The 26,784-nt window shown below is 38.6% G+C and overlaps 1 protein-coding gene across 3 annotated transcripts in view; it reads right to left on the bottom strand.

Moving 5' to 3' along the window:
- Positions 1 to 18,927: 18,927 nt before the first annotated feature.
- SPATA6 (spermatogenesis associated 6) overlaps positions 18,928 to 26,784 on the bottom strand; it is a 186,229-nt gene continuing 178,372 nt past the window's right edge. For 2 of the 3 annotated variants that reach the window (XM_049879239.1, XM_049879238.1), the window contains one exon: positions 18,928 to 26,090. In XM_049879239.1, coding sequence (XP_049735196.1) covers positions 25,910 to 26,090 — 181 coding nt within the window. In that variant the 3' untranslated portion in view covers positions 18,928 to 25,909. The remainder of the gene's footprint in view (positions 26,091 to 26,784) is intronic. The other variant, XM_049879240.1, reaches the window with a different exon arrangement.

Consider the following 26,784-nt stretch of genomic DNA (forward strand, 5'->3'; position numbering starts at 1 on the left):
CTCCTGCCTCCTTGGATGGTTCAGAGTCCCCTTGTCTCCCCATTCCTCCATTTCGGCCTCTTTCTCAGTTTCCCTCCCTTTATGGTGCTGAGCCTCTACTGGGCTCCACACCTATCTCCTCTGACCCAAAGACTCATGACTGTGCTGTTAAATCTAGTAGGATTGCCAGAAAGGGGGCCCACTCCCCTTCCTTAACTCTCTTTGCTGGATTAACTCCTAATTGTTCTTCACATCTCGGCTTAAAGGTCACATCCTAAGGGAAGCCCCCTGGGCCCAGTCACCACCTCGCCACCCCCATCAGCCTCCCGGAGCAGATCAGGCCTCCAGACCCTGCCACCCAGTCTCAGGGTCCCCTGCCTGACATCGCCTTCAAAGAGTTTGTTAGAGTGTATGCTGATGTATTTGTACGACTATTTCATTAATATTCATCTGGTCCCCTAGGCTGTAAGCTCCCACTGAATCATCACTTAGGACAATACCTGACACATGCTAGATATTAAAATTAAAAAAGAAAAAGTATGAATAAATGAATGAATGAGTGAAAAAGCATCCTAAGCAGAGGAAGCCAAATATTTGCAATGCAGAGGTGGGAAGAATCATGACATAAGCAGGGAACAAAAAATAATTTAAAATGTCTAGAGTGGAGAGTATATATGGGCCAGGCCACTGCTAGTCCACAGGGCTTCTTTGTGCAAGTGAGTAAAAGGCGCCCTTTCTTCTTGGTAAACATGGCTCCTCACCAGGTCTCACAGGTGGCAGCCAGATCCCAGGCTGGATTTTAGTCCCCACCTGGCCCTTGGCCAGGTGGATTTGTGCATGGCACCACCTTCACATCCGTTTGTTGCTTAACCTTGTAGCCACTTCATAAGGTTGTTGAGAGGGGTAAATGAGTAAATGAGTTAATTCACAAAGTATTCAAAACAGTGCCTGGTACATAGTGAGCACTTAATAAATATTAGCTGTTATTGCTACTGAGGTCCCTGAATGACACAGTTTGCGCTTGACTACTAACCTAAAGGTTAGTGGTTTGAATCCACCCAGCTGCACAGCAGAAGAAAGGCCTGGTGGTCTGCTTCCATAAAGATTACAGCCAAGAAAATCCTATGGGAAAGTTCTACTCTACACACATGGAGTTGCCATGAGTCAGAACTGACTTGATGGCAATGGGAGTTATTAATACTATTAGTAGTGGGTGAGAGGGATGCTGTCTTAGCTTCCTAGGGCTGCCAGAGCAAAAATACCACAAACAGGTGGCTTTTATGGACAGAAATTTATTTTCTCACAGGTCTGAGGCTAAAAGTTCATATCAGCATCTTGAAAATACAGATTCTTTTTGTGGTTTCTCTCCTAGTTTCTGGTGATTGCTGGTGATCCGGGGCGTTCCTTTTCTTGTAGGTGATCTTCACATGGCATCTGTCTCTCCCCGTGTGTATCTCTGTATCTGTGCTGCTCTCTCCATAAGGCATCTCTCAGAAGGGATTAGGTTTAGGACCCAGTCTAGTCTGCTATGACTTCGATAACATAACAAAAGAAAAACTCTCTTTCCAAATAGGTATCATATTACACTCACAGGTACAGGGGCCAGGACTTCAATATAAATTTGGTGAGGGGTGGCGGGGGTGGGGTTGGGGTACAACTCAATCCATAATAGACATATAAGAAGGCATCACTATGTGGTAACGTTACTTTAGAGCTAGCACAACCTGCAGTCAGAGCAAAGAGTAAACCAAAAAACCAAATCTGTTGCCATTGAGTTGAATCTGATTCATACTGACCCTATAGGGCAGAGTAGAACTGCTCCATAGAGTTTCCAAGGAGTGACTGGTGGATTTGAACTAGTGACCTTTTGGTTAGCAGCCAAGCTCTTAAACACTGTGCCACCAGGATCTGAGTAGTGGGGATTAATTCTACCAGAGGAATCAGGAAGGGGTGACAGAAAAACCTCAAAGGTCTCTCTGTCGAGCCCTCTGTCTTAGTTACCTAGTGCTGGCATAACACAAATACCACAAGTGGGTGGCTTTCAAGAGCAGAAATTTATTTTCTCACAGTTCCGGAAGCTAGAAGTCGAAATTCAGGGTGTGGCTCTAGGGGAGGTCCTTCCTTGTCCATTTCAGCTTCCAGTAGCTGCCAGCAATTCTTACAGATGCACCTGTCCCCGTCCATCAACTGTCTCCTCTTCTCACTGTGTGTGTCTGTGTCTAACCAGTTCCTTTTATAACTAAGAAGTGATCAGATTTAGAACCCACCCAACTAGGGTATGATCTAATTAACATAAAAAAGAAAATCCTGTTTTCTAAACAGGATTATATCCACAGGATTCCAACACATATTTTGGGGGACACAATTTAATCCATACCACCCCCTTTCCTTATTCCTTGCCATTGTCATGTGGCTCCCCCTGCCTCCAACGCTCATTCCATTCCTGACCTCCTGCCCCATGCCTCCTGCATTTTGCTGTCTCCTACTCATCTTGGAAATCACCTCTTCCTACAAACTTCCCGACACCTCTCTCAGCCACCATCTTGGGTTTGTGTCTTTCCTCTGTGACCACACAGGCCCCTGTGTTTCTCTCTACCATAGCAAGTTTCATGCTAGTGTTATAATTATTTTCCTACCTTTTTTTTTCTTGTTGTTTTGCCATAGACTGGTGCTCTTTGAGGGTAGAGATTGTGTCTCTGTTCATCCAGGGATTGCACAGTTCTCAGGTACTTAGTAGGTGCTCAGTAAACACCCAGTGAATGAGGGAATGCATGAGTGTATGTTAAATTCACTCCATAACATTTTGAGTATGTTAATTCCCTAGTTCCTAGCCGTAATCGAGAGACATAATAATTAGGACGGTATCTGTATAGACCTTAGTTATAAATCCCTGTTAGGATGAGCTCTCATTAAATTCCTACAACTTCTAGGTAGGTAGATAAGGTAAGTATCATCACCTTTTCAGAGCGGCCAGTCACACCAAAGCATGAGCTGAGGGAACACCAAAACCAAACCAGTCGCCACTGAGCTGGTTCCGACTCATGGCAACCCCGCTGTGTCAGAGTAGAGCTGCACCATGGGTTTTCAAGGCTGTGACCTTCTGGAAACAGACTGCCAGGACTTCCTCCTGAGGCACCTTTTGGTGTGTTCAAACTGCCAGACTTTCTGTTAGTAGTCTAGCACTTCACGGTTTGTGCCACCCAAGCTGAGGACAACCTTAGATAAATAAAAAGTGAGGCAGCATCTTTTGCCTCTAAATTCTCGTGCAGCTATCTCCCTCTTCATATTCAGATCCCAGGTGAACAAATCTACGTTTGCTGAACACCTACTCAGGGAAAGACCTCTGTTTGGTATTTGAGATATGACACAAAGATGAACAAGACCAAGTCTTTGCCCTCAGTGAGCTTAAGTCTGGAGGATAAGAAAGACACAAAAAAAGCAATTGCAACAGCAGTGAGAAATAAGTAAGACAGAAACATGCATAAGGAATAGCAGCAGCAGAGAAAATAACAGATAGAATATCTGGGGGGAGGGCAGGGCTTCCTGGAGGAGGTGACACCTGAGCTAGGTGAAGAGGGAAATGGGAGGTCACAAGTCAAAAGGGAAGCACTAGCTCCTCTGAGTCCCACAGTGAAGATTGAACTCTCCATTCAGTACCCTCCCAAATGCTGGGAAGGCATCTTACTCCTCTTATTACTCTAGTGTTTTTGTCTGTTTTTCCTCTCCTGTTAAACCTCATGTTCTCAAAGGCAGAATTCACACGATCGTCTCTGTATCCACCATCCCTCCTAGCACAGGACCTGGCTCACACAAGGTGCTTGAGGAATGTCAGAAGATAGCCGCCATCCTTCACGCCTAGGTTGCCCCCGTCATCAGCCTCACAACACTCCTGTAGCCCTTTGCCAAAGCTTTCAGCTTTACCTTGCTCTCTCCTCCTCCTTCGAGTTAGTCTCTCAACCTCTATTTGCTGATGTATAAATGGATGGGTGGCGTAGTGGTTAGGTGCTACGGCTTTTAACCAAGAGGTCGGCAGTTCGAATCCGCCAGGCTCCTTGGAAACTCTATGGGGCAGTTCTACTCTGTCCTATAGGGTCACTATGAGTCAGGATTGACTCGACAGCAGTGGGTTTTTTAAAAATGGATGGGATGTTATCTTTCTTCTATATATGTATTTCAGCCGGGTCTTAGCCCTCTGGGGGTAGCTCAGTTATAGGATGATGGCAGACACTCCACCAAACCACTTGAAAGGAAACTGCCTATCCACAGGGCCAGACCACAGAGCTGTAACCACCTCCCTGCAACCTGTCAGGGCACCCACCCCCACCCACCCCACTCTTATGGGACAGGGGTAAAAATACACAATCAAGGGTCAAAAGACTTGCACCCCAGCTTAATTTTGCCATGACTTGTGAAATACAAAGACCCTTCTAATACCGACATTGTGTGCTGCTGATTCGATTCCACATTTGTCTCCTTGGGTCGGGGGTGGGTGGGAGGTGGTAGTGGAGGGTGTACAGGGAAGGAAAGGGTCACATGCCTGCACACTTGAGTGGAAATAGTGCTAACAGAAAAATACCAAAAAGTAGCTTTCAAAGAATTGAAATAGGTTTGCCATGAGCAATAACAACATTAAGAAGTAATGTTTGGACTCTGAAAGGATGTGTTTAAAAATAAATAGTGCTCTTAAAAATACCATGAAGAAATGTTTTTTAAGTGATTTGCAATTGAGCTTGGACCACAAAAGCACCCAATTTAATATGTGAGACTCGTAACTGTGTCTCCGAGAGTGAGCATTCACATCATTTAGAAGGGGAAACCACTAGAAGACCCAGCAAGGCAGTGTCAGTTTTCCATTAACCTAAAACTAGTGTCTCTCTAAACTTTCAGCTGTAAGTAAGATTACTGTCATTTTTTCTTTTCTCCAGGGTGAAAAGTTGGGAGAACTTTAAAGGTTATATATAAATATAAATCCTAGAGACTTAAATTGAAGTAGTTACTGTTTACTTTCGTATTTCAACAGCAAATCTCAGCTTCCTCCTAGATTCACAGAGTAGAAATGGCAGACTTTTACTGAGATCTTATATAAATTATACAACTTTCACTTCAAGAAGAAAAAAAGAACCTTTATACTGGAATACACAACCCTTACTCCATCTCTCAGTATGGTTTGTATGTAAGTTTTAGAATTACGTATGCTCAGAACAGGAAGGAATATCAGAAGTCAGCCAGTCCAGCTCTCCTTTCATCCTCACGCCAGGTCAGAATTTCTCTGAACAGCCACCCTGACAGGCAGAGTACTGAGTCTCTGCTTGCATACCTCCACTGATAGGGAACTGACTACCTCCTGACAGATCATGATCACTCGCTATTAGAAAGCTCCTTTTATTGGCTAAGCTCTGCCTCCCTGCAATTTCCAACCACTTACATAAACAAAAAGATGTGAAAATAACTCAAAGGAGTGAATTGTCAAAGGAACAACTCACAAACTTGGGGATTCCCCATAAAACTGCAAATTTATCTGGGAAGAGAAGTCCATGAAAAGTAATAAAATGATAATTTTAAAAATCCTCACAATTATTTTATAGTTTGAAGAATGCTTTCACATCAGTCATTTCATTTGATTCTTTGATACCATCTTAGGATGTTGAATCATTTACAAATGAAAAAACCAATCTAGAGAGGTGAAGTGATGTGGCAAGGCTTGTCACTCAGTGGTCCTTGAACCAGGATTCTGACTCCACATGCAGGCCTTCCTGCATTCCACTACTCACTTCTGCAACGTCCTTTGTGAATGGCCACTACTTTCCAGCCACATGGAATAAATGTTATAGTCACCTATAGTCCAAGCAGAGGTCAGTCTAATAAAAAAGGCAGGCAAGTAAGCAAATCGTTGCAGTACATTGCTTCAGTAAGGACTGAAATTAGAAACAGGAATAAAATAGTTTGGGAAACCACAGAAAGGAGCCAAAACTTACCCGGTGGAGTTGGGAAGGGCTTCCAAGAAAATAAGACATTTAATTTGGATTTTGAAGGGTGGGTATAGATTTCTGGGTGGAGAAATGGAATGAATTATTTCACAGGTAGAAGGAAAAGCACAAAGGAAGACAAGTAGGTCAAAGGATGTGGCATGATTGTGGTAGAGTGAGATACTGTGTGGCTGAAACATAGGGTGTATAGAAGTGTAAAGTGGATCAGTCTGGAGAAGCAAGTAGAGGTGATCTTTAATGACACTGAACACTACTGTAAATCGGGTGCCATGGTGTATCCAAGCACGGGATAATGTGCGGTGAGTGAGTAAGAGGAAATAATATATCCAAGGACCACCTTATTGTTTCAGAAAGATCATTCTGGTAACATAAAGAGAATAAATCAGAGGGTCAGAAAAAAACAAACCTATTACCATCAAGTCGATTGTGACTCATGGCAAGCCCTGTGTTATAGAGCTGAGCTCTGTAGGGTTTTCTTGGCTGTAGTCTTTATGAAAGTAGATCACCAGGTCATTCTTTCTTCAGCAGTGCCTCTGGGTGGATTTGATCCACCAACTTTTCAGTAGTCAAGTGCAAATCATTAGAGCCACCCAGGGACCTCAGAAGCTGCTTAGGGATGGCAATTTATGAGGATGTGAGAGGATCACTAGAAAGAAACAAGAGAAAGCATAGACAACTTTGATTTGGCCACAGACCAGAATGTAAATGTTAACTCTGACAACATAAACATGTAGCTGGCAAAAGATGGAATTGGAAGGCATGGCGGGAAGGACAGGAGTGGTAGTGTCTGTCTTCTTACAAAGTAGGTGGTCAGGAGGTTGTTGAAAGTAGATTGAGCAAGAAATAGAGGCTTAAGACTATCACCGAAAATTATAAAAGTAATCAATAAAATAACTAACAATGACATAAATATCAAACATTGGGAGGAGGGGAAAGAGGAAACATAGAAAATGTTAAATTTTCATCTTCCAGAGTAGAAGTTGATTTTCCTTGAGTTGATAAAAGCTATATGCATAATAACCAGAGTTGTGGAAGTATCTACCAGAACACCTAAGCAGACCATTCAGAGAAGGTTGTCTGTGGGTACCTACAAGTGGGACAAGGAGGGAGAATTTGATTTTCATCATAAGCTGTTCTGCATTACTTGTTACCAAGAAAATATACCGCTTTTTAGAAATGAGTAGTATAATTAGAAAAAAGATACCTCCTTGGAATGAGGGCCTGAGTTAGGATAGTAGCAGAGAGGAAGAGGGGAGAAGGCCTGAATTAAAAGGTATTTCCGATATAAAATCTACAGGACTTAATTGACTCTGGGGGGAGAGAGAACTGAGGTAATTCCCAGGCTCTGGTCTGGGGAACAGAGAGTTTAATTTCCTGAGATGCAGAAAATAGATTTCGCCTTGAGGGGGAAGAAAAAATGAATTCAGATTTGAACACATTGACTTTGATGGGTTTTTAAAACTTCTTTATTATTCTTGTTTGGGAAAATACTGCCTACACCATATACTTAGTATTAGGTCTATGTTTTTGTGTTGGGAATGGTGATGTTGCCCAGTGGTATAAGTACCATTTGAGTATAGTGAGTTACTTAAGACTTTATTTTGTGGGGGAACCTGGGGGAGGGAGAGAGTGGAAATGTTCTTTGTCCAGGCATGCTTCTGGGAAACAGTTTGGATCACATGTTATAACAGAACTTGTGGGGGGTGGGGGAGGGGGAAGGACAGAGTGATGTGTCACTTGGATCCTCATTCAAAAAGGATTTGTTGCCCCAGCTGCTGAAAATTCTGTGGGCAGGCAGCCTTCATCTGTCAGCCCCATCAGGGCTGCCTCAGCTGTAGAATGCTGTGTTGCCTGAAGACTCTTCTTTCCAGAGCAGCCCATATCCAACGACTGATAAGCATAAACCGAAATCCAAAACCAAATCCATTGCCATGGAATTGATTCCGGCTCATAGCAACCCTAAAGGACAGAGTAGAACTGCCCCACTAGGGTTTCCAAGGAGCACCTGGTGGATTCGAACTGCCAGACTTTTGGTTGGCAGCCATAGCTCTTAACTATTACACCATCAGCATTTGGCCTGACCATTTCAGCCAACACGGAACTACTCTGGCTGGCCATTTTAGCTTCAGAGCTCCTCATGGGTTTGGCCAAAGCTGCCATCAGACCTGCACTGCAGCTCACCCTCCACCCAATCATCTTGCTTTCTTCTCCTTCTCTCCACCCATATAGACCCATGGGCACTCCCTAATAAACATCCTGCACACTAAACTCCAGTCTCAGAGTCTGAATCCAACCTGTGATGGGGGGTCTAAATGGCTAAGTGCCTTCAACCTAACCTGTTCATTAGTACTCACGAACTATGCCAACTAGATCTCTGAAGACAAACCCTAACTGAACCGCCAACTTCTGCGTTCTCCACGTGTACTGGTGAGTAACTAATGGCTATTTTCTGTGTTACAAGATAGAGCGGTAACAGGCTTCAATTAATCCAGTTGGACAAATATAAAAAGACCATCATGTTTTCAGCAAATAACTCCATTCTAGCTGCCTCAGACATCCTGGTAGCAAAAGCCATTATGCCTCCTGTGTTTTATTTTCTTTCTCTTGCAACCCTGAAGTGTTCGCTGATACTTGAAGTCTGGTAATAATCATTGTTCCCTTGCCATGTTTCTGAATCTTCAGCCAAATTCATGGCTGTTCCATTTTCTGAGTCTGACATTCTAATCGACTAATCCATGCTAAATAGCCTTGCTTCTGGATATAAAGGGGGAAGGGAAAATAAACCATTTCAACCTTCAGCGTCATAATATTGTGCTAGAAAAAGTTCTCAGTTGCAACACTGGATGAACACAGAAAATCTGTTTTTTAATAATAAGTAAATCTGAGTCCCTCTGTAATGACATCAGTCAAATGAGCCAAAATTGGAGACAAAAAATTGTTCATTCAAAACCTTTTAGGGGGATTTAAATTTGTTTTTGTTTTGTCTATTTCTTTTACAACACATTTTTGAAGCCTAGTAAATTAAGCAAAGTACATCTTATGTTCTGCTCAAAAGACTCTCAGGAACAGAGAGCTTACAAGGGCTGCTGTGTGCTGTGGGGTCAATTCCTACTCATAGTAACCCTGTAGGACAGAGAAGAACTGCCTCATAGGGTTTCCAGTGGCACAATGGTTAAGCGCTTGGCTGCTAACCCAACAGTCGAACCCACCATCAGCTGCGTGGGAGAAGGATGAAGCAGTCTGTTTGCAAATTTACAGCCTTGGAAACCCTATGGGGGCAGTTCTACTCTGTCCAATACAGTGGCTGAGTGAGAATCGACTTGACAGCAATGGATTTTTAACCTTTACAGCAGCAGGTCACCAAGTCTTTTCTCTCACAGAACCGCTCATGGGTTTGAACTGCCAACCTTTTTGGTAACCGAGTGCTGTACAATTGTGTCACCAAGTCTCCTCTTACAAAGATAGAGGTTCATAAACCTATATAAAAAAGTAAAAAAGAGGTTCCAAATGGATTCATTCTTTAAAATGAAGCTGCCTTTTTATTAGTAAATGTGTATTTTAGAACATTGGTGGTACAGTTATAGAACTCTTGCCCTCGATGTAGAAGACCTGGGTTTGATTCCTGCCAATGCACCTATGTGCAACCACCACCCGTTAGTCAGTGGGGACTTGCATGTTGCCATGGTGCTGAACAGTTTTCAGTGTAGCATCCAGACTAAGGACTAGGAAGAAAGGCTTAGCAATCCACTTTCAAAAGTCAGCCAATGAAACCCTATGGATCACAACGGTCCAATTCACAACTGATCATGGGAATAGCTCAGGACTGGACAGGGTTTCGTTCTATCATATATGGGGGCTGCATGAACTGGGGCCAACTCAACTTCAGCTAACAACAATGTGTAGTGAGCACTTACTATGTGCCAGCCACTGTACTGTTTCATAAGCATTGACATCTGAGATAGGCAGGGCCTCTGGGTACAGCGTGAACGGTGCCCTGGCAGTTGTGCAACATAGGTGCCCTGAGGAGAGGCATTACTCTTTTTCAGGTGAGGAAATGGGGGCACAGAATGATTCAGCAACTTTCTCAAAGTCACCAGTTGGTACATGATACTAACAGGACTCAAGCCAGGCTGATTTGACCAGAGTCCGTGGCTCTAACTACACTACACTGTACCTTCAATTGTGTGATGAAATAAAAAATTGTGGCAGGATAGATGGTGTCATGGATTGAACTGTGTTCCCCCAAAATATTGTCAACTTAGCTGGGCCATGATTCTCAGTATTGCGTGACTGTCCACCATTTTATGTGATTTTCCTGTATGTTGTAAACCCTATCACTATGTAATCAGATGCGTTAGTGGCAATTCCACTGATGAGGTCTACAAAATTAGGTAGTGTCTTAGCCAATCTTTGTTGAGATATAAAAGAGAGAAGCGAGCAGAGAGACATGGGGACTTCATACCACCAAGAAAACAGTGCTGGGAGCAGAGCGTGTCCTTTGGACCTGAGGTTCCTGTGCTGAGATGCCTTCCTCCAGAGCCAACAGAGAAAGAAAGCCTTCCCCTGGAAACAGTGCCCTGTGAGAGAATAAACTTCTCTTTGTCAAAGCCATCCACTTGTGGTATTTCTGTTATAGCAGCACTAGATGACTAAGACAGATGGTGACATCTTCATTAACATGATTTCCTCTTTGTTTAAGCTGTTCTTAAACTGCTTCTGCACATCTCTGCCTACTGAAATCTATGCATCCTTTAAGAGCCTGTAACTAAAGTGTCGCTTTGAGTCGGAATTGACTCGACGGCGCTGGGTTTGGTTTTTTGGCTGGAACTAAAGTGTGCCTGACCCAAGTCATGGTCTTTTCAACTGCCTCATATGCATGTGAAAGCTGAGCAATGAAAAAGTAAGACAGAAGAATTGATGCATTTGAATTGTGGAGTTGGCAAAGAGTGTTGAATATACTGAGTTGCCAAAGAAGAGTCAGTCTTAGTAAAATACAACCAGAGTGCTCCTTAGAAGCACGGATGTAGCGACTTCAGCTGATGGACTTTGGACACGTCATTAGGAAAGATCAATTGCTACAAAATGACACCAAGGTCAGTGAAATTAAGAGGGACCCTCGCCATGGGATGGATTGACATAATAGCTGTTTGGGCCAATGGACTCAAACATACTGATGATCATAAAGATGGCACCGGGACAATGTTTTGTTCTGTTATACATAAAGTTGCCATGAGTCAGAACAGACTTGATGGCAACTAACAACAACAAAAACAACATTTTCCCTGGACTTTTCCTTTGCCCCCTAGAATTAACCATATATTCCTTTTGACCACACAGCACTTTGTACCTAGGTATTTTCCATTTTTCCAAGATAGGATAATAACAGCATTCAAAAGTGTTTAATGAATGCAACTATGATATTCCCAACATTGGGTTGAGATGTTTCTCTTATTCCTTCACATCAGAAAGGAGTATTTTCTCCCTGTCTCCCTGATCCCATACCTTCCATGCCTCTCCTTTTGTCTTACTCTTCCCTCAGCCCCTAGAGTTCTCAACTGAAACTGCTTATCCATGTTACAGTACTTCCCACGTTGAGGTGTAACACCTATTTGTGTCTCTCTCCATAGGCCTCCTTAAGACTCTACTTCCTCAAGAGCAGGGATGCAGGCTTATTCATCTCTGTATCCCCTTTCCTTGGTACCTAGCACTGTTCCCAGCACGTAGTGCTTAACAAGTGTCTTTGAATGAACAAACGTCCCCAAACAAGAAATATGGAACTTATTAAAGTTATCTACTGGGTGTGTATTTCTACATGTCTTAGTTCAGGGAGAAAAAAAGCTCTTAGCAACTATATGAGTATATAAAATAATGTAGATGGTATTTATGGAAACTGAGCTAAGGCCAAGTGTTACTGAAGGAATAAAAAGCTTATTAGCCCACTTCAAAATGGCTGCACAGAACATACAAAGCTCTACATTCTAGCTCTTTCATTTATGTTGCGACTGAAGAAAAGCATCAGTATCAGAAAGAAAACACTATGAGCTTAAATAAAGTGTACCATACTGTCTGTATTGGGGCAATCCTGCGTCACAGACTGTGCGACACTGTAATTACAAATATGCATCCTAATCAGTCTGGGGGTGGGTGCATGACGTGGTAAATCGTCATGTATAGGAATATAAATGCAGCCTAAACACTACATTTATGCTATTCTCTTATTACAGGCAAGGGATAAAATTTTCTAACAATAAGAAAATATTAAACATGAAATTAAGACACTAAAAAAATTTATTTTTATTTTTATCTTATTTATTTATTTTAGGCCAAAGTAATTTTATAATTAAATGTTAAACTAGATTTATCTTTGGACACAGCTATCTAACAAGTTCATCTAGATGAAACAAGAAGCAAACAAAAAATATTCATAGCAGTTAAAGCTGATGGCATTAACATCAATACTTTTCATTCTTGTGAGAAACAATTACGACAAAATAACTTGATCTTCAAGCTTACACTATATTACAAGTAGCAAATACGAAGAAGAAATTCTGAAATAACAAAATGTGCCAATCATTGGCAATGGAAAGACAAACATCGAAGAGACGTAAATGCTCAAACAAAACAGAAACACATTAGCATGGAGAGACGCTGCAGGAACAAATGACTCTACCTCAACAGGCCTACATTTATACCAGCCAATACAACAATGGTGTGCATATTATTGGTAAGCCAGAATCATCAAGAAACCATTAAAATATATTCAGCATCTTCTGTTTAAGGAGGTTGGGAAATAGATGATAAACTTAGAAGGTGTTCCAGTCAAAAGAGTTAAAAGAACAAATGTTAGAATTAAATTATAACTCAACTATTTGAAAAAAATCAGATATTCCGGTCACTCATTAGGGTTCAAATGGTGATGGTTTTACTGTTTTGGGACTTCATATTATGGAGAATGTAAAGCATATCATGACTAGTAATTTGCTTTAAAGACAAAGCAGACTTACTAATGTCATCAGATATCACGACCTTTTCCAATTCAGATTCAATTTAAACATGATTTCTTTTTAAATTATTTCATCTCTGACGATAACCTAACTTGAAATGTAATACAACTTGTCTCAAAAACCGCTTAAGTGATGTGGGTGACCCTGCAAAGAGTTTCAAATGAGATCATGATGGTTGGTGTGTTTCTGAACCAGACTAAAATAAAGGGATGATCTGATTTTCATGTTTCCTCCCCCCACCCCCAACTTCACATTTGGTTTAATAATCAATACTAATGAATTCCAATTTATATAATGTGTGCTACTGCCAAACAGCACAAATAGTATCAATATAATTATTATATCTGGCAAGACTTCAGGTCTCACATGTTTTCTCTTCATATAAACATTAAGAATTTGAGGCTATATGTTTTATAATTATTTATAACATGCCAGAGTATTATTCAAGGTTTCCAGTTTGCTATTTTACCTTCTGACAAGTTTTATAAAAGAGAAGGGAAGAAAACTAACTTGTGTTACATACAAGATGTTGCCTACACAAATGCCAGGAATGGAAGCAAAATGAACAGCCGGAACATATGGCAGTGAGCTGACAGCATAAAGAACCTAGTTCTGCATGAGCAACAAGGAACATCTTGAAAAGTGCAAGACATATGTGTTTTAGCAAGAAGACTGAAGTGTTGAGTATAAAAACAGGACAAAGTGAACCATGAGTGCTGAATAAAGTTTTAATTAAAAATGGGTTTTTAGCCTTCAATGTGAATATACAATATGCTTCACAGATGGATTTTCTATTTCAGCATTATCCAAACCACAAAAGTGAGACAAATAAAGCTTCTGAAAATGGCACAGAGGCTAAAATATATGTAAACAACAAAGAGTTCTGGTATAAACAAATAAGGAGGTAAGAACCACCCTCTGTCATCCATTCCCTACTTGCACAATGCATTAAGTAGATGGTATACCCTACCTCTGGTTTTAACATGCTTCTCCAAATCTGTATATCACACATACACACACACACATGATTAGTAAACAATCTAAATGCCCAGTAATAAGGGAATGCTTAAAGTGCTTAATAGTATATCAATGCAATATTAGCCATTAAAAAATATATTTATGTATCATTTTAGAAACATGAATATGTATTAACATTAAAATAGCAGAATATAAAATTTTTAAAAACTAACAACCTTGTAAAAATGCACAAGATATTGCAATAAGAAAATATCAAATCATCTCAAGCTTTTCACTCTCATAGGAGTACTTCTCTGAATCTTCCAATTTTTATGCAGTATTACCTTTCAAAATCAGAAAATAAACATTTGAAAAAGTCTGGTTAAAGATGCAATCTTTACCAAGAAAAATGATATAAAATACCAAAGGTTCTAAGTTTATTAGTGGAGCCCTGGTGACGCAGCCGCTCCTTGGAAACCCTATGGGGCAGTTCTACTGTGTCCTATAGTGTAGCTGAGTTGGAATCGACTTGATGGCAATGGGAAGTTTATTAGAAAAGATTTTTTTCTTATTAACCTTTGATGTTTGAATAATGGTAGGCCTTCACTCTTATATAACGTGTCAGTGTTTTAGCTAAGATTTGGTCCAAGAAGAAATTATCCCTAAAGTTCACTGGATACAGGCAAACAATGATAACTTCCCTCCACTGAAAACACAGGCATCTAGCAGACGAAAGTGTGACAATTACGCTCCTCATGTACACAGGGCCAATGGCTATGTCTTCTGTCATTTTTTCATTAAAAAACAAAAATCCCCAAACTAAACATAAAAAGGTTATCTAAAACTCTTTCCAATGCTTTTAAACAGCATGAGTTTAAGCTGGAAAATCTCTCATAATGAGTTTAGTGTTTGAAAGTATCCTAAAGCTAGGAAATACTCTTACATATTGCAAAACCTAGTTCTCAAACCTGCACAAGCATCTTTAAATGATCAGCTGAGGTTTGAGCTGATGTTAAGTCTTTACAATGTATCAAAAGTAAATTCAGGGATGGCCTTTCTTACTAGGCATTCTGAAGGCTTCCTTTCATTTGGAAGCCATGTTTATTTATTGTCAATACTCACTGGTGAGCTTCCCTATGTGAACCCCTTGCTTGAGGAAACTCATCAACACTTGCTGCCTTCACATACTCCTCGTTATCCCTAATTCTGCATCTTTATGCCACTGCTCAATTTTTCCCCTCCTAAAGTGCTTTCCTCCTTTTCTACCTATTTTAATCCAACCCATCTTTCAGACTGAGCTCATGTCCCTCCTCTGTATTCATGATGCCTTTTCAGAGAAGGCTTTATTTAGCTCTCGCCATCCTTTGAACTCTTTTTATTCATTAACTCTTAAGCAATTATAGATTTCTCTGTGGTATCTCTTACTTTGGTCTTTTCAAGTATTTATGTCATCTGCTAAGCTAGACTGAAACTTCTGTGAGAAAATTTAAGAAGTCAGTACTTTTTATGCCCTCCAGAGTGTTCAACACAAGACTGCACATAGCAACCGTTAAAATATGCTGAAAGATGAAAAATGGCTGGAGACACAGATTACAAAACTCTTACATGTGGTCTTACTACGACTTTTCGGGTGTCAGATATGCCTGCTTATAGATTCTATGAACATGAGATGGCATTGTTTAAGTACCCAAAGGCTTTTTTGGTAAGAAGACAAAACTTAAATTTCACAGTAAGGCATATAAAGAAGGCCCTACTTATGATTTCAACATACATTTCAGCCTCATCTTGGGCCCCAATTTTAACATGTACCCTTATACTCTAACCATACCAAACTTCTTGCAGTTTCCTGAACTTGCTGTGTTTCTTTCATGCCTCCATGTCCTGCCTTTCCTTTCTGGTAAAATTACCCTTTAAGATCAAAATGAAATGCTGGTTCCTTTTGTGATGTCTTCCTTAACTCATTATGACAATGGTTGCTTCTTCTTTCCTGCTCCTAAAGCACCCACCCAAACATCTCCTGCCTGTATTTACTTGTATTGTGTATGTGTACAATACACTTACCAGTTTCTATACTACATTGTGAGGTGTTTGTGAAAGGTCAGGATACATCTTCTTATATACTCCACATATCTAGTTCAAAGCAGGTACTCAAAGTTTGTTTAATAAATGTGTAAATAAATTAATGACCTTGTTAACTGCTTGATGAAGGGAGAAGAAGGCCTGGGATTTAAAGGTTGGCCATGAATAACCCGAAAGTATGAAATTCACATGGAAAACAAGGGCCAGCCATTATTCTTCTTGGAGCTCAAGGCATTTTGTGCCTAATTTCTAAAAAAAAAAAAAAAAAAAAAAACCCAGATGGTGAAGAGGATAACAAAATTTGGAATTTTTAAAAAATATTAAATTAAAATTATATAAAAAGTGCTTCATGCTTTTTACTACAGAGGAAGCCACAGATAGGTGCTAGTCCCATGGCTCTCAAACCTGGGCAAGCAACACAATCTTTAAAAGATATCTTTTAAATTTAATGCATCAGGATCTCCAGAAGCTAAGACGAGAAAGCTATTTTTAATGTGCTTCCTGAGTGATTCTGATCAGTCAGGTTTTGGAACCACTGAAAGTGCACATGACCAAAGCCTCACCGGCTTTAAACCTGGATGGTACACAGTCACATCTATTCTGCAATACCAAGCTTGTCTCGGGTATTCTAGTTCGGAATCCTATACCTAAGGAAAAGTTCTTTCAAAATTATGACCATTTCCAATTTTTTGTGGTAGCTAGATCACTGGATTATTTAAATCCCATGAATTTTTCACTATAAAACCTCTCTAGTAGAGCTGCCAATAAATTACAAATTGACTGGTTTAACTTTACCTTGCTGTTCAATATAGTGGAGGTCTTTTAATAAATAGGTGAACTGGCCAACAGGCAGAGACAGAATAGGTAGCAGGAAAAGAAAAAGTCTAAAGGTATTTACAAACATATAATAAAATTCTGAATAATGGAAAACAAGCCTCCTCTAGCACAGAAGTGGAGGAATCACTGAGAATCAAGTAGCAATATTAATCCAATACTCAAGGAAAAGAAAACAATAGTAGGGATAAGTTCTATAGGCTATTTATGAAAAAATACTCATATCCGGGTTTAAGTCTTCGTTTAGCCACCTACACTACCATTGCATGACCTGCAAGAGACATTTTGAGAGTTTTCTCATTTGCAGAACTGTAGATTATAATCTCAGCCTGACCTAATTCACAAAGCTGTCATCAAGGGAAACAATGAAATAAATGCTTGGAATTGGTAACAGGCGATATAAAATACAGGCTGTTATTTATCGTCAACGTTTAGTAACATTTTTCCAAGACTTTAAACAATGTTTGGCAGATAAAAATTCACGTGAGACATTCTTTGTCTTCTATTTGGCCAACATAAACACTTGAAAATACTTCCTGATTCAAAAAGTTGGCATCTTTTTCCTCATTTGGCAAAAAAAAAAAAAAAAAAAAATTCCCCTCCGGGGTTTCTAGTGGAACGGAAATGAATTTGACTGTTTTTGTTTAAGATTAACAACAAAAAAGCCCTCCAAGTTATGTTGTTTCCATGCCAAAATACATTCTTTATGCAGCAGCTGTAGAATATATCATCTGTGAACCACTGCTGGGCCACAAAGGAGAACCAGGATAGCACATTTTTTCTATCCTTTAGGAAAATGCAAAATATTTTTACCATGTCCTTGCTGAGTAGAATGGTAGATTCCTTTTTACTATAATGTCTTATTTAACAGCAATATATCATAAATACATATATGTGTGTATATATATCCATTTAAAACAGAAAAAGGGAACTACATAAAGTAATTGTTTCAGAAAATGTTTCATTTGAGTCCAACAGACAGCCAGCTATATAATAATAACTATTACCACTAACATTCATAAAGCCCTTACCATGTAACTGGTATTGCTCTAAGCACTTTTATTTATTTACTCCTCAGAACGGCCCCATGAGATTGGTTATATTCATTTATAGATGAGCAAATTGAGATACAAAGAGATTAGATAATTTGTTTAAGGTAGTTTGAATCTAGTAGTGTGACTCCAGAGGACATGTATGTAACAACTAGGTTATTTTTCTGGGCAGTGAATAATTCTTACGCACTAAGATCCAGTAGCTACAGCATAATGGTCACAGGTCAGCCAGCAATTTTCACAAATACATGTGATATTTCTCAGACTGATATATCTTAAGAGAAAATTCTGTAATTAAAATTTTTTTTAATTTAAAACTTCTAAAGATCTCCCTAGTATACCCAAGATGGATATGAAACACAGATATATACCTTCTGTGACTACCGTCACACATAATTTTCTGAAAAAGGTGACTGACTGCTTAATCACATTTACGAAAAATTCTTAAGAGCTATAAAAATGCTCATCTGGCTGAAATGATCTAAGGCTACTTCTGTTGAACTATGGTGATTAACTCCAATTTCTACCTCTAACATCCACCAAATCAGAAGAATATAGTCAAATTATAAAACATAACAGTGCTAAATCCAAAATTAGAAAGATGAAATGAACTTCATAGGACTGAGGCTGTGGTTTTAGAGGCTGTAACTCTCAAAACTAAATTTATTTTTATTTTAAAAACAGTATCCCAACTAATGAGAGAGGGCACATATAAAATTTAACTGGACAATATTCTCAGGAACTGAAATAATGGGTTTGATTTCATTTTGTAAAATTTACATAGAACTTCTCCACCAAAGTATACAAGGTATACAAGTCTAACAGAATTAGAAAGAAAAGATTATGATGCTGAGGCAGCTATATATGCCTGGCTGGATTTACGCATAAGATGATAAAAACAAACGACAGAGAAAAGGTACTAAATTCTCTTCCATGTATGCTATTTGTCAGATATAAAGCTAGTTACTTTGCACCTTTTAATTCATTTACTGGTATTATTCACAGTAATCCTCCTAAAAAAAAAAAAAAAATCCTCCTAGGTAGGTATTATTCCCATTTCATGGATACTAAAATTGAGGTTTAAGATAATGAGATATCACCACAGTGCAGAATTCAAACAGGTTTATATGACTCCATTACATTGCTCATTCTACACAAATAAATAACTAGTAAATTTAACAGCCATACAAGGAAAACTTGAATAATCTGGTCTCATCACTAAAAATAATTTTTAATATTTTTCTACCTTCACATTGCTCATATGCCATTTTTTTTTTTCCCTCAATCAGTCCCTCAAGATCTTTCAGCGTACTCTATTGACTTGGAATTTTAGTAATTATAGCTGTCCTTCATTGAGCACCATGCATTGTTTCAGGTGTGCCATGGGCACTAACTCTTTAAATGATCACAATAAACCTGTGAAGACATCTCATTTTATAAATGAAAAAACAAGTTCAGAAAGGTTAAGGAACACAGGTGATAACCCAGAGAAAGAAATCCAAGGACTGTTCAGCTCCAGGACCAACAGGATTGCTATTATGCCAGGATATTTTTCAGACTACAAATTCCCTTTCCCAGGTCACTTATAAAAGCAAGATAGTACAGCGCCTAATATACATCAAAGAGCATCCACACACATTTTCTCATTTAATCCTAATATTTCTCTGAGGAACACAGGGTAATGTTTATTAATATCCTATTTCAAAAGCAGGAAAAAATGAAGATCTGAAAAGTTGTGAAGGAAATGTTTTTCTACTATGCAATCTTGCTGTCAGCCCCCTGGTAATGGAACTTTCTAAAAATCTGAATATACATAAACCTTTTTCCATCCCCTTATTTATATGTGTCTGTATTACCAATTTCATGAGATTCCCTTTAGTGTTCAGACATTGGAATATTTGTCCTAGGGTTTATTAGCGAGTTCAATTTGCATTTTAATTTGCTGAGGTCCTTTCTGAAGAGATACTCCACCATTTAAAAACTCATCTGTAACAAGCCAAGCTTTTTAACAACTCATCTAGTTGAATGAGCCCTGGTGGCGCAAGGTTAAGACCCCGGCTGCTAACCAAAAAGGTCAGCAGTTCAAATTCACCAGCTGCTCCCTGGAAACCCTATGAGGCAGTTCTACTCTGTCCTATAGAGTCGCTATGGAGTCCTTTGGTTTGGTATCCAGTTGAGAGGTAGTGTTGGATTTAGATTCAGATGCAACCCTTACCATTTACTAGCTGTGTTTATCACTGACCAACCACAAATTAACCCTCAGTTTCCTAGTCTGTAAAACTGAGATTGCATATACCATCCCCTAGCTTCACAAAGTCGTTGTAAAGATGAAATAAGACGACGTGTGTCAATCACCAAATAAGATGGAGGTCCTTAATAAATGTTAGAGTCCCTTGTTTTAAGAACTTTAAAGGAGTCATTAAGATGGAGACAGAGTATGAAAACAAACAAACTCACGCCAAAAATAACCCTGTAAACATTTATATGCTATTCCAAATAGAGTGGAATACACTGGCTTCTATCAGGCTCATTTATGTGAATTAACCCAGCTTAAATGCAACATACTAAGATTAAAGACATTAGTAAAGAAAAAAAAAGGGGGAGGCTGCATTTCCTTGAATATTTGCTTAAATATTCACATAACTACCTTACTTACCATAGATGCAAATTCTTAATTGGAGGGTTAACCACAGTTTCTAGAATGAGTGGGTTCGTTACATTTGAAGGCTAAAAGACGGAGAATTATTCAATCCTTCAGTCAGACTCTCTGCTTTGTGAATGACAAAAGATAAGAAATTGGAAAAGAATATTGGGAACCAGGAAATTTGCATTTCATAGAAGGGATTTAAACTGCATTGGAATATAAGCTGCTCTAAACAACTGCAGGCAATTGCTTCCTTGGTTCATTGCCTAACACTACACTTATCAACTCTTGCAGTAGCAGTTTAGGAGCTGGTCCATGTTACCTGAGCCCTGTGCATCTCAGTTGGTTAGCCAAGAAACGAACAAAAAGACACAGGCAATCATATTTTAACTTTAAGAGTATTCTTCTGAAAATAGATTTCACTGAGCAACCATTTCTTCCTTCTTGAGGACCATGGTACAACAAATTATTTTTCTCATCTTTTTCATCTTTATCTCTTTTGGGTAAATGCATAGAGACTGGCTGTTAACAATGGCTTTGTCAGGTCTTTTTCTCACTACTCTAATCTGTTATATCCAGACAGAGTTAGCTTTGCATTGCTTTTAATGGCCTTTCATATTTTTTTTGTTTCTTTCAGTTATTCAATAAACAGATTGAACACCTACTTTGTGTCAAGAGATCAGAGGTGAACAAGGTCTAAGATCAGTGACTAGCAGAAGGAGATAAGTAAATCACTGATAATTTGATTTGTTAAGTGCTATAATATGCCCAGATGCTATGAGGTGACAACTTGTGGTGCTGGGGATACAAAGATAATGAAAAGATGAAGAAGAAATGAGGCTTGCTAAACGAGCCTACAAAGAGTATGACAGAGTAAAAATGGGTAAATCCATTGATACTAAACCCAGAATAAGGGTTTACTTGTCCATCCCTCCATCAACAATCAGGGTAACTTCTTTCATTACAGGAACCCCAATTTATCTCACCAACTCTCACGTTCAGTACTTTCCTGGAGGTGATCTACAGAAATACAGCAAAATGCACTTTCCTGTGTCTTACAGACACGCTTTTTTCCCCCCTAAAAGCAGTTTGTTTTTTTTTTTAAATAAAGAAGAGACCAAGGACTTCTTAATTAACTTTTCGAGAATAATGTAGGTGTGGTAGTGGAGAAAAAAGCTCACATCTGTTCTGCGTTGGGTTACTTCCCTCCTACTTTAAAAACCTACTAAGTGATTTGCTAAGGCTTACGCTATCCAGGCCTGCGAGACAGACTATCGACTAACTGCAGTTATTGTCCCTCTCTAAGCATATGACTCCTCTCAATCAGGCCTTCTTTTTTTGCTCTTATAGTATTTCTGCCATCTATTATAGTACTTCTCTCACTATGTAATAAGTATTTGCCTAAGTATCTGTCACAAACTCATGTCAGGGACTGTGTTTTTGTTTATCTTTGGGTTATCAGTCAGTGCCTTGAAGACTGTCTACAATAATGTTTGCTGAATGGATAAACAGTCACAAGATCCGGTTGTATGAGGGAACCTTATGTAATTAAACTCAAAGTGTATCATTCAGAGATATAAACTCATGATAACTCAATGACTCTTGAAAAAGTTGGAAATTCTCTTGGCTCTTCATTTTGCACATGAATTTCTAGGTAGTTAGAAAATCTGGGGTGGGGTGGAGGATATCTTTCTTAATTTTTAAAAGGGTGGCTCCTCAAACTAACTCTCTACTGGCAAGGCTTCATAAATCAGCAAAAAGGGCAATTGTTTGAACTACACTATTCTTACGGTGTCCATTATGGTCACATAAAAATTAGGACAAAAGCAGCATGGACTTTCATTTATTTTTTTCTGACTTCGAAATCCCTTTTTATAGTCTTGAGTTCTCCAAAGTGCAGGACATTTTCCTCGACCTCACCTTTACCTTTGGAAAATGTGTACAATATTTAGTTTGTTCCATTTTGGTTTCCTACTTTCCAAATTCCTTCCCATCTTTCAAGTCCCACCCAGCTGAAAATTCATATGTGTTTAGTCTTTTCTATCATTAACTTTCTATCATTTTCTACCATGGCTCCAAGCTCATCATTTTCTTTGCAGTTCTCTTACTGCACTTGTCACATTCTTTCAAAGTATTTGCAACTTTGCACACCACCTCCAGCTAAAGGACTTAGAGTTTTCTGAACAATCATGTGCTCTTCCATTTTCACACCTTAACATGTCCTGTTTCATCAAGCTACGAGGCCTTCTCCCCATTCTTGCATTCTTTTATCACAGAAGTTAACAAACCAATCTAAGCGTTTAAGTACACTATTGTTTTTCTCTCTGAATAGACTACATATTTTGAGGAAGATGCCTTTTAAAATGTTACATATATCCTCTACATCTAGCAGAGTGCTCAATAAATGTGTGGTGGATGGATGGATGCTTGAATGTGTAATTAGCCTGGGATCCTAAGGTAAAATAAAAATAAACATAATTGTAAAATGGTACAACCACTTTGGAAAACAGTTTGGTAGTTTTTCAAAGTGTTAAACACAGTTTCCATATGACTCAGCAATTCCACTCCTAGGATAAATCCAAGGGAAATGAAAACAAACATATGGCCACACAAAAACCTGGATATACAGGTTTACAGTAGCATTATGTTCATAGTAGCATAATTCACACCCAAGAAGTGGAAACAACCCAAAGAACCATCAGCTGATGAACTAATAAACCAAATGTAGTAAATTCACATTATTATTCAGAAATGAAAAGGAATGAAGAACACATGCTACAACATGGATGAACTTAGAAAAAGTTATGCTATGTTAAAGCAGTCAGTTACATACTGTGATACCTTTTACATGTGATGTTCAGAAAAAGCAAATCCATAGAGACAAAAGGTAGATGAGTGGTTGCCTGAGGTTAAGGGGCCAGGAAGGAGTGGGAAGTAACTGCAAGTGGGTACGGGATTTCTTTTTGGAATGATGAAAATGTTCTGGAATTAAGACAGTGGTAATAGTTGTACAATTCCATAAATATATTAAAAACTACTCAAATGTATATTTTTAAAGAGTGAATTTTATGGTATGTGAATTGTACTTCAATAAAGCTGTTATAATAAAAATGAACATGTTCATTACAATTCTCTACCTACTCTAGATTTTTAACAAGAGGCATAATCTCTGAAATCACAACTCTGTTACCTAGGATTTCCTGATCCTCCATGTTAATCAATTATACAGTTATATAAATGATAGAACATTAAAAGATGATTCTAAACTAATCCCTTAACCTTATAGATGAGAAATCTGAGCTCCAAGAGGGATAAATGACTTAAAAGAGGTTATATAACTAGTAGTGGAACCAGAGAGGACTCATTCTCATCCAAAGATTCATCTCAGCCTTCTTTGTTGAATTTGACTCTGTCCTTTCTAAAATTCCCAGATTTTTTTTACTATTATTTATAAGAAAACAAACATTAAAAGGAAGACATGAATCTTTACCTTTCATAGTAAGTACAGTGACTATTACTGTATTTGAGAGAAATGTAAAAAAAACTGAGAATAATTTTTCTGCTTCTATCAACAAGAAAAGACAACTATTAGTACTTAACAATTTAATCTAAAGATAATACAACATAAGAACTCAAAGTAATAGGGAAGCAACAAAGACCACTCCTTCCCTTAGGGAATGAAAAATAATCAGACACTTAGCAAAAATGCTACATATCTGGAAAGTTGTCCCCAGTACTTCAGAGAGATACCAAACTTAATCCATAGGAAAATGTCTATCAGAATACCAGTTCCCTCTGAGCCTCAGTTTTTATGTCTTTGTTATAGCCAATGGCAGATATTGGAGCAATACATAATTTCTGTGGTACTTACTCTCTCAGGAGGCTTTTCTGTGATAGTAAAACATTTTCTTTGAAGTTTATATTTGTTCTTTTCACTAAGAAGCAACTTTTCAACAGGTATTTTTCATTTGGTCTTCACAGGAAAACACTCTAAGGTTCACTAAGGATATAATATGAACAGCACTATTCAATGTTGATCTTCAAATGCCAGTATGCAAACCATCATTATATAGCCTAGAAGCAGAGGGTGCTTAAGCAATCGTGTGGCCTGGCATTTCCCAACTGCTGTCCATGTGTACCTGAGGATGGCATTTGGAAGTGAGTGCTAAGAAATTCTGGTTAATTCAACAAATATTTAGTGAGCACCAACTATATTCCTGACTCTGTACTAGATACTAAGGGAAAACAGGTTTACACCAGGACTTCTTGGCACATGCTAGAATGTACTATGACTATGGTTCACTCATTCCTGCTCTCCCTTTACTTCCCCCTCATTCCCTGGTAAATACGAAGCAACTAATTTCTTCATATCTCAAATGGCCACTGGCCTCACAGATGTGTGTGTGTGCGTATAGAGAGTAAAAGCTAATTTTATTAATTAACCAATAGATTTTGACTGATTGTACTACACAGAGTTCTGCTATAATATTTTACTCCTCTTTCTGGTTCTAAGTGTCCATTTCTCTAAAACATACTACTTTCTTGGGCCATATGGTACCAATGAAAACTCTGATGAGCTAAAATTATTCATTTTGAGTCTCTACAAGCTGACTAACAAAGGCTATTTTCTGATCCTGGTTGTAACCAAAAAGTGAAACACAAAACAAAAATCATGTAAAACTTTTCTCTTTAAAAATTAGTTATTCAGGTTTTGGATTATATATAGACACTGCCATTTCCAGCTAACTATTACGCATTTTAGGTCCCATAGGTAGCTCTTCTAGAGAAGAGGGAATGAACGATCGTATATACTTAAAAAAAAAAAGCTATTTTTACCAGCTTTTTTTAAGAAATATAAATAGCCCTTTCTGGGGGAGAAAAAAGTAGAAAATACCAGTTAAAACAGTTTAAACTCTTGGGAATTCATTTCTTTACAATATATATTTTTTCTCATTACCAAGAAGAGGAAGTTAATATTAATTAAACCTTACCTGGACAAAATAATCAGTCAAGCACAAAAAAGGAAAATTATACAGTGGTTAAGGTAGAAGAGTATTTCTAGAGAAACCTATTCTTGGATTTGTAGGTGGTGAAACAAAGAGATATACAAATGTGACAGAAAAACCCTGTGTCACAATCAAACTGGAAGTTCTGATTACGCTCCAGAGCTTTGACTTTTGGAAGGTCAAATATTCTTCTGTAATCAAAAAGACTTGCCTATGATAGTTTACCATTTGAAGTAATGAACTTATTCAGGTCTCATTACTCAATTAGAACTACCTGTTCAAAATAAAAAGAAATACAGATATTGATCACATCAAACGTTTTCATTGAGAAGTTGACACGGACACTCATTGTTTATCACGGATGGCCTCAGAAGTTTTCCGGTGTATGAGAAACAGAACTACAGGCCTTTTTGTATAAGTTCCTGTATATCTTGTCCATGCTGTTCTCAAAGATGGGTCGGTGGGGTTTTCCTTTATAAGAGGCTGCCCTGTTGGACCAGTATTCACCATCATCCAAATGGACAGTGCCACGTGGCCGATGAAATGAGCTATCAAAAAAGAATATAAAAGATGAAAAACCATGGTAAAACTACAGGTAGCACTATATAAGTCAAATAACTTATTGAATATGGGTTTGTGACACTCTCCTGGGGTTATGCAAAATAAAATACAAAAAGGACTGTGCCTTCAAAAAGCGACACTCTAGAAGGAGAAGCAGATGCATTTGCACGAAACGGTTTCAAAAAACTGAGATGAAATTTTGCATGAAAGGCCATGAGTTAAGAAGGAATTCAGAGAAGATAGATAGGTATGACATGATAAAAAAAAGAATACAAATGGTCTGGTCTGACCAGTACTAGTATACATGGCCTCTACTGTCAAGCAGACCTGGAACTGAATTTCAGCTGTGGGATCTTGGACGATTTACTTAATCACCCAAATCTCAGCTTCCTTAACTGTATTTTGCAGTATTACTTCAAAAAAATAGAATATATGCTAAGTACCTGGTATAGTGCTTCCCTTGGACATAGGAGCTAAAAAATATGAGGCCCTGAAATAGGTACTTCATATGCATTTATCAAGAAGTTTCATAAGGATTATCCCCTTTGAGGCTGGTAGAAAAAGAGGCTCAGTGAATTTAAGTAACTTGTCTAAGACTACTCAACTAGTAAGTGGTAGAATGGGACAGGAGACCATGTCTGTAGCTCTAAAGCCCTTTCTAATGTGACATGCGGCTATTGT

Source organism: Elephas maximus, chromosome 3 (genome assembly GCF_024166365.1).
Source record: "Elephas maximus indicus isolate mEleMax1 chromosome 3, mEleMax1 primary haplotype, whole genome shotgun sequence".
In the NCBI taxonomy this organism is placed as follows: domain Eukaryota; kingdom Metazoa; phylum Chordata; class Mammalia; order Proboscidea; family Elephantidae; genus Elephas; species Elephas maximus.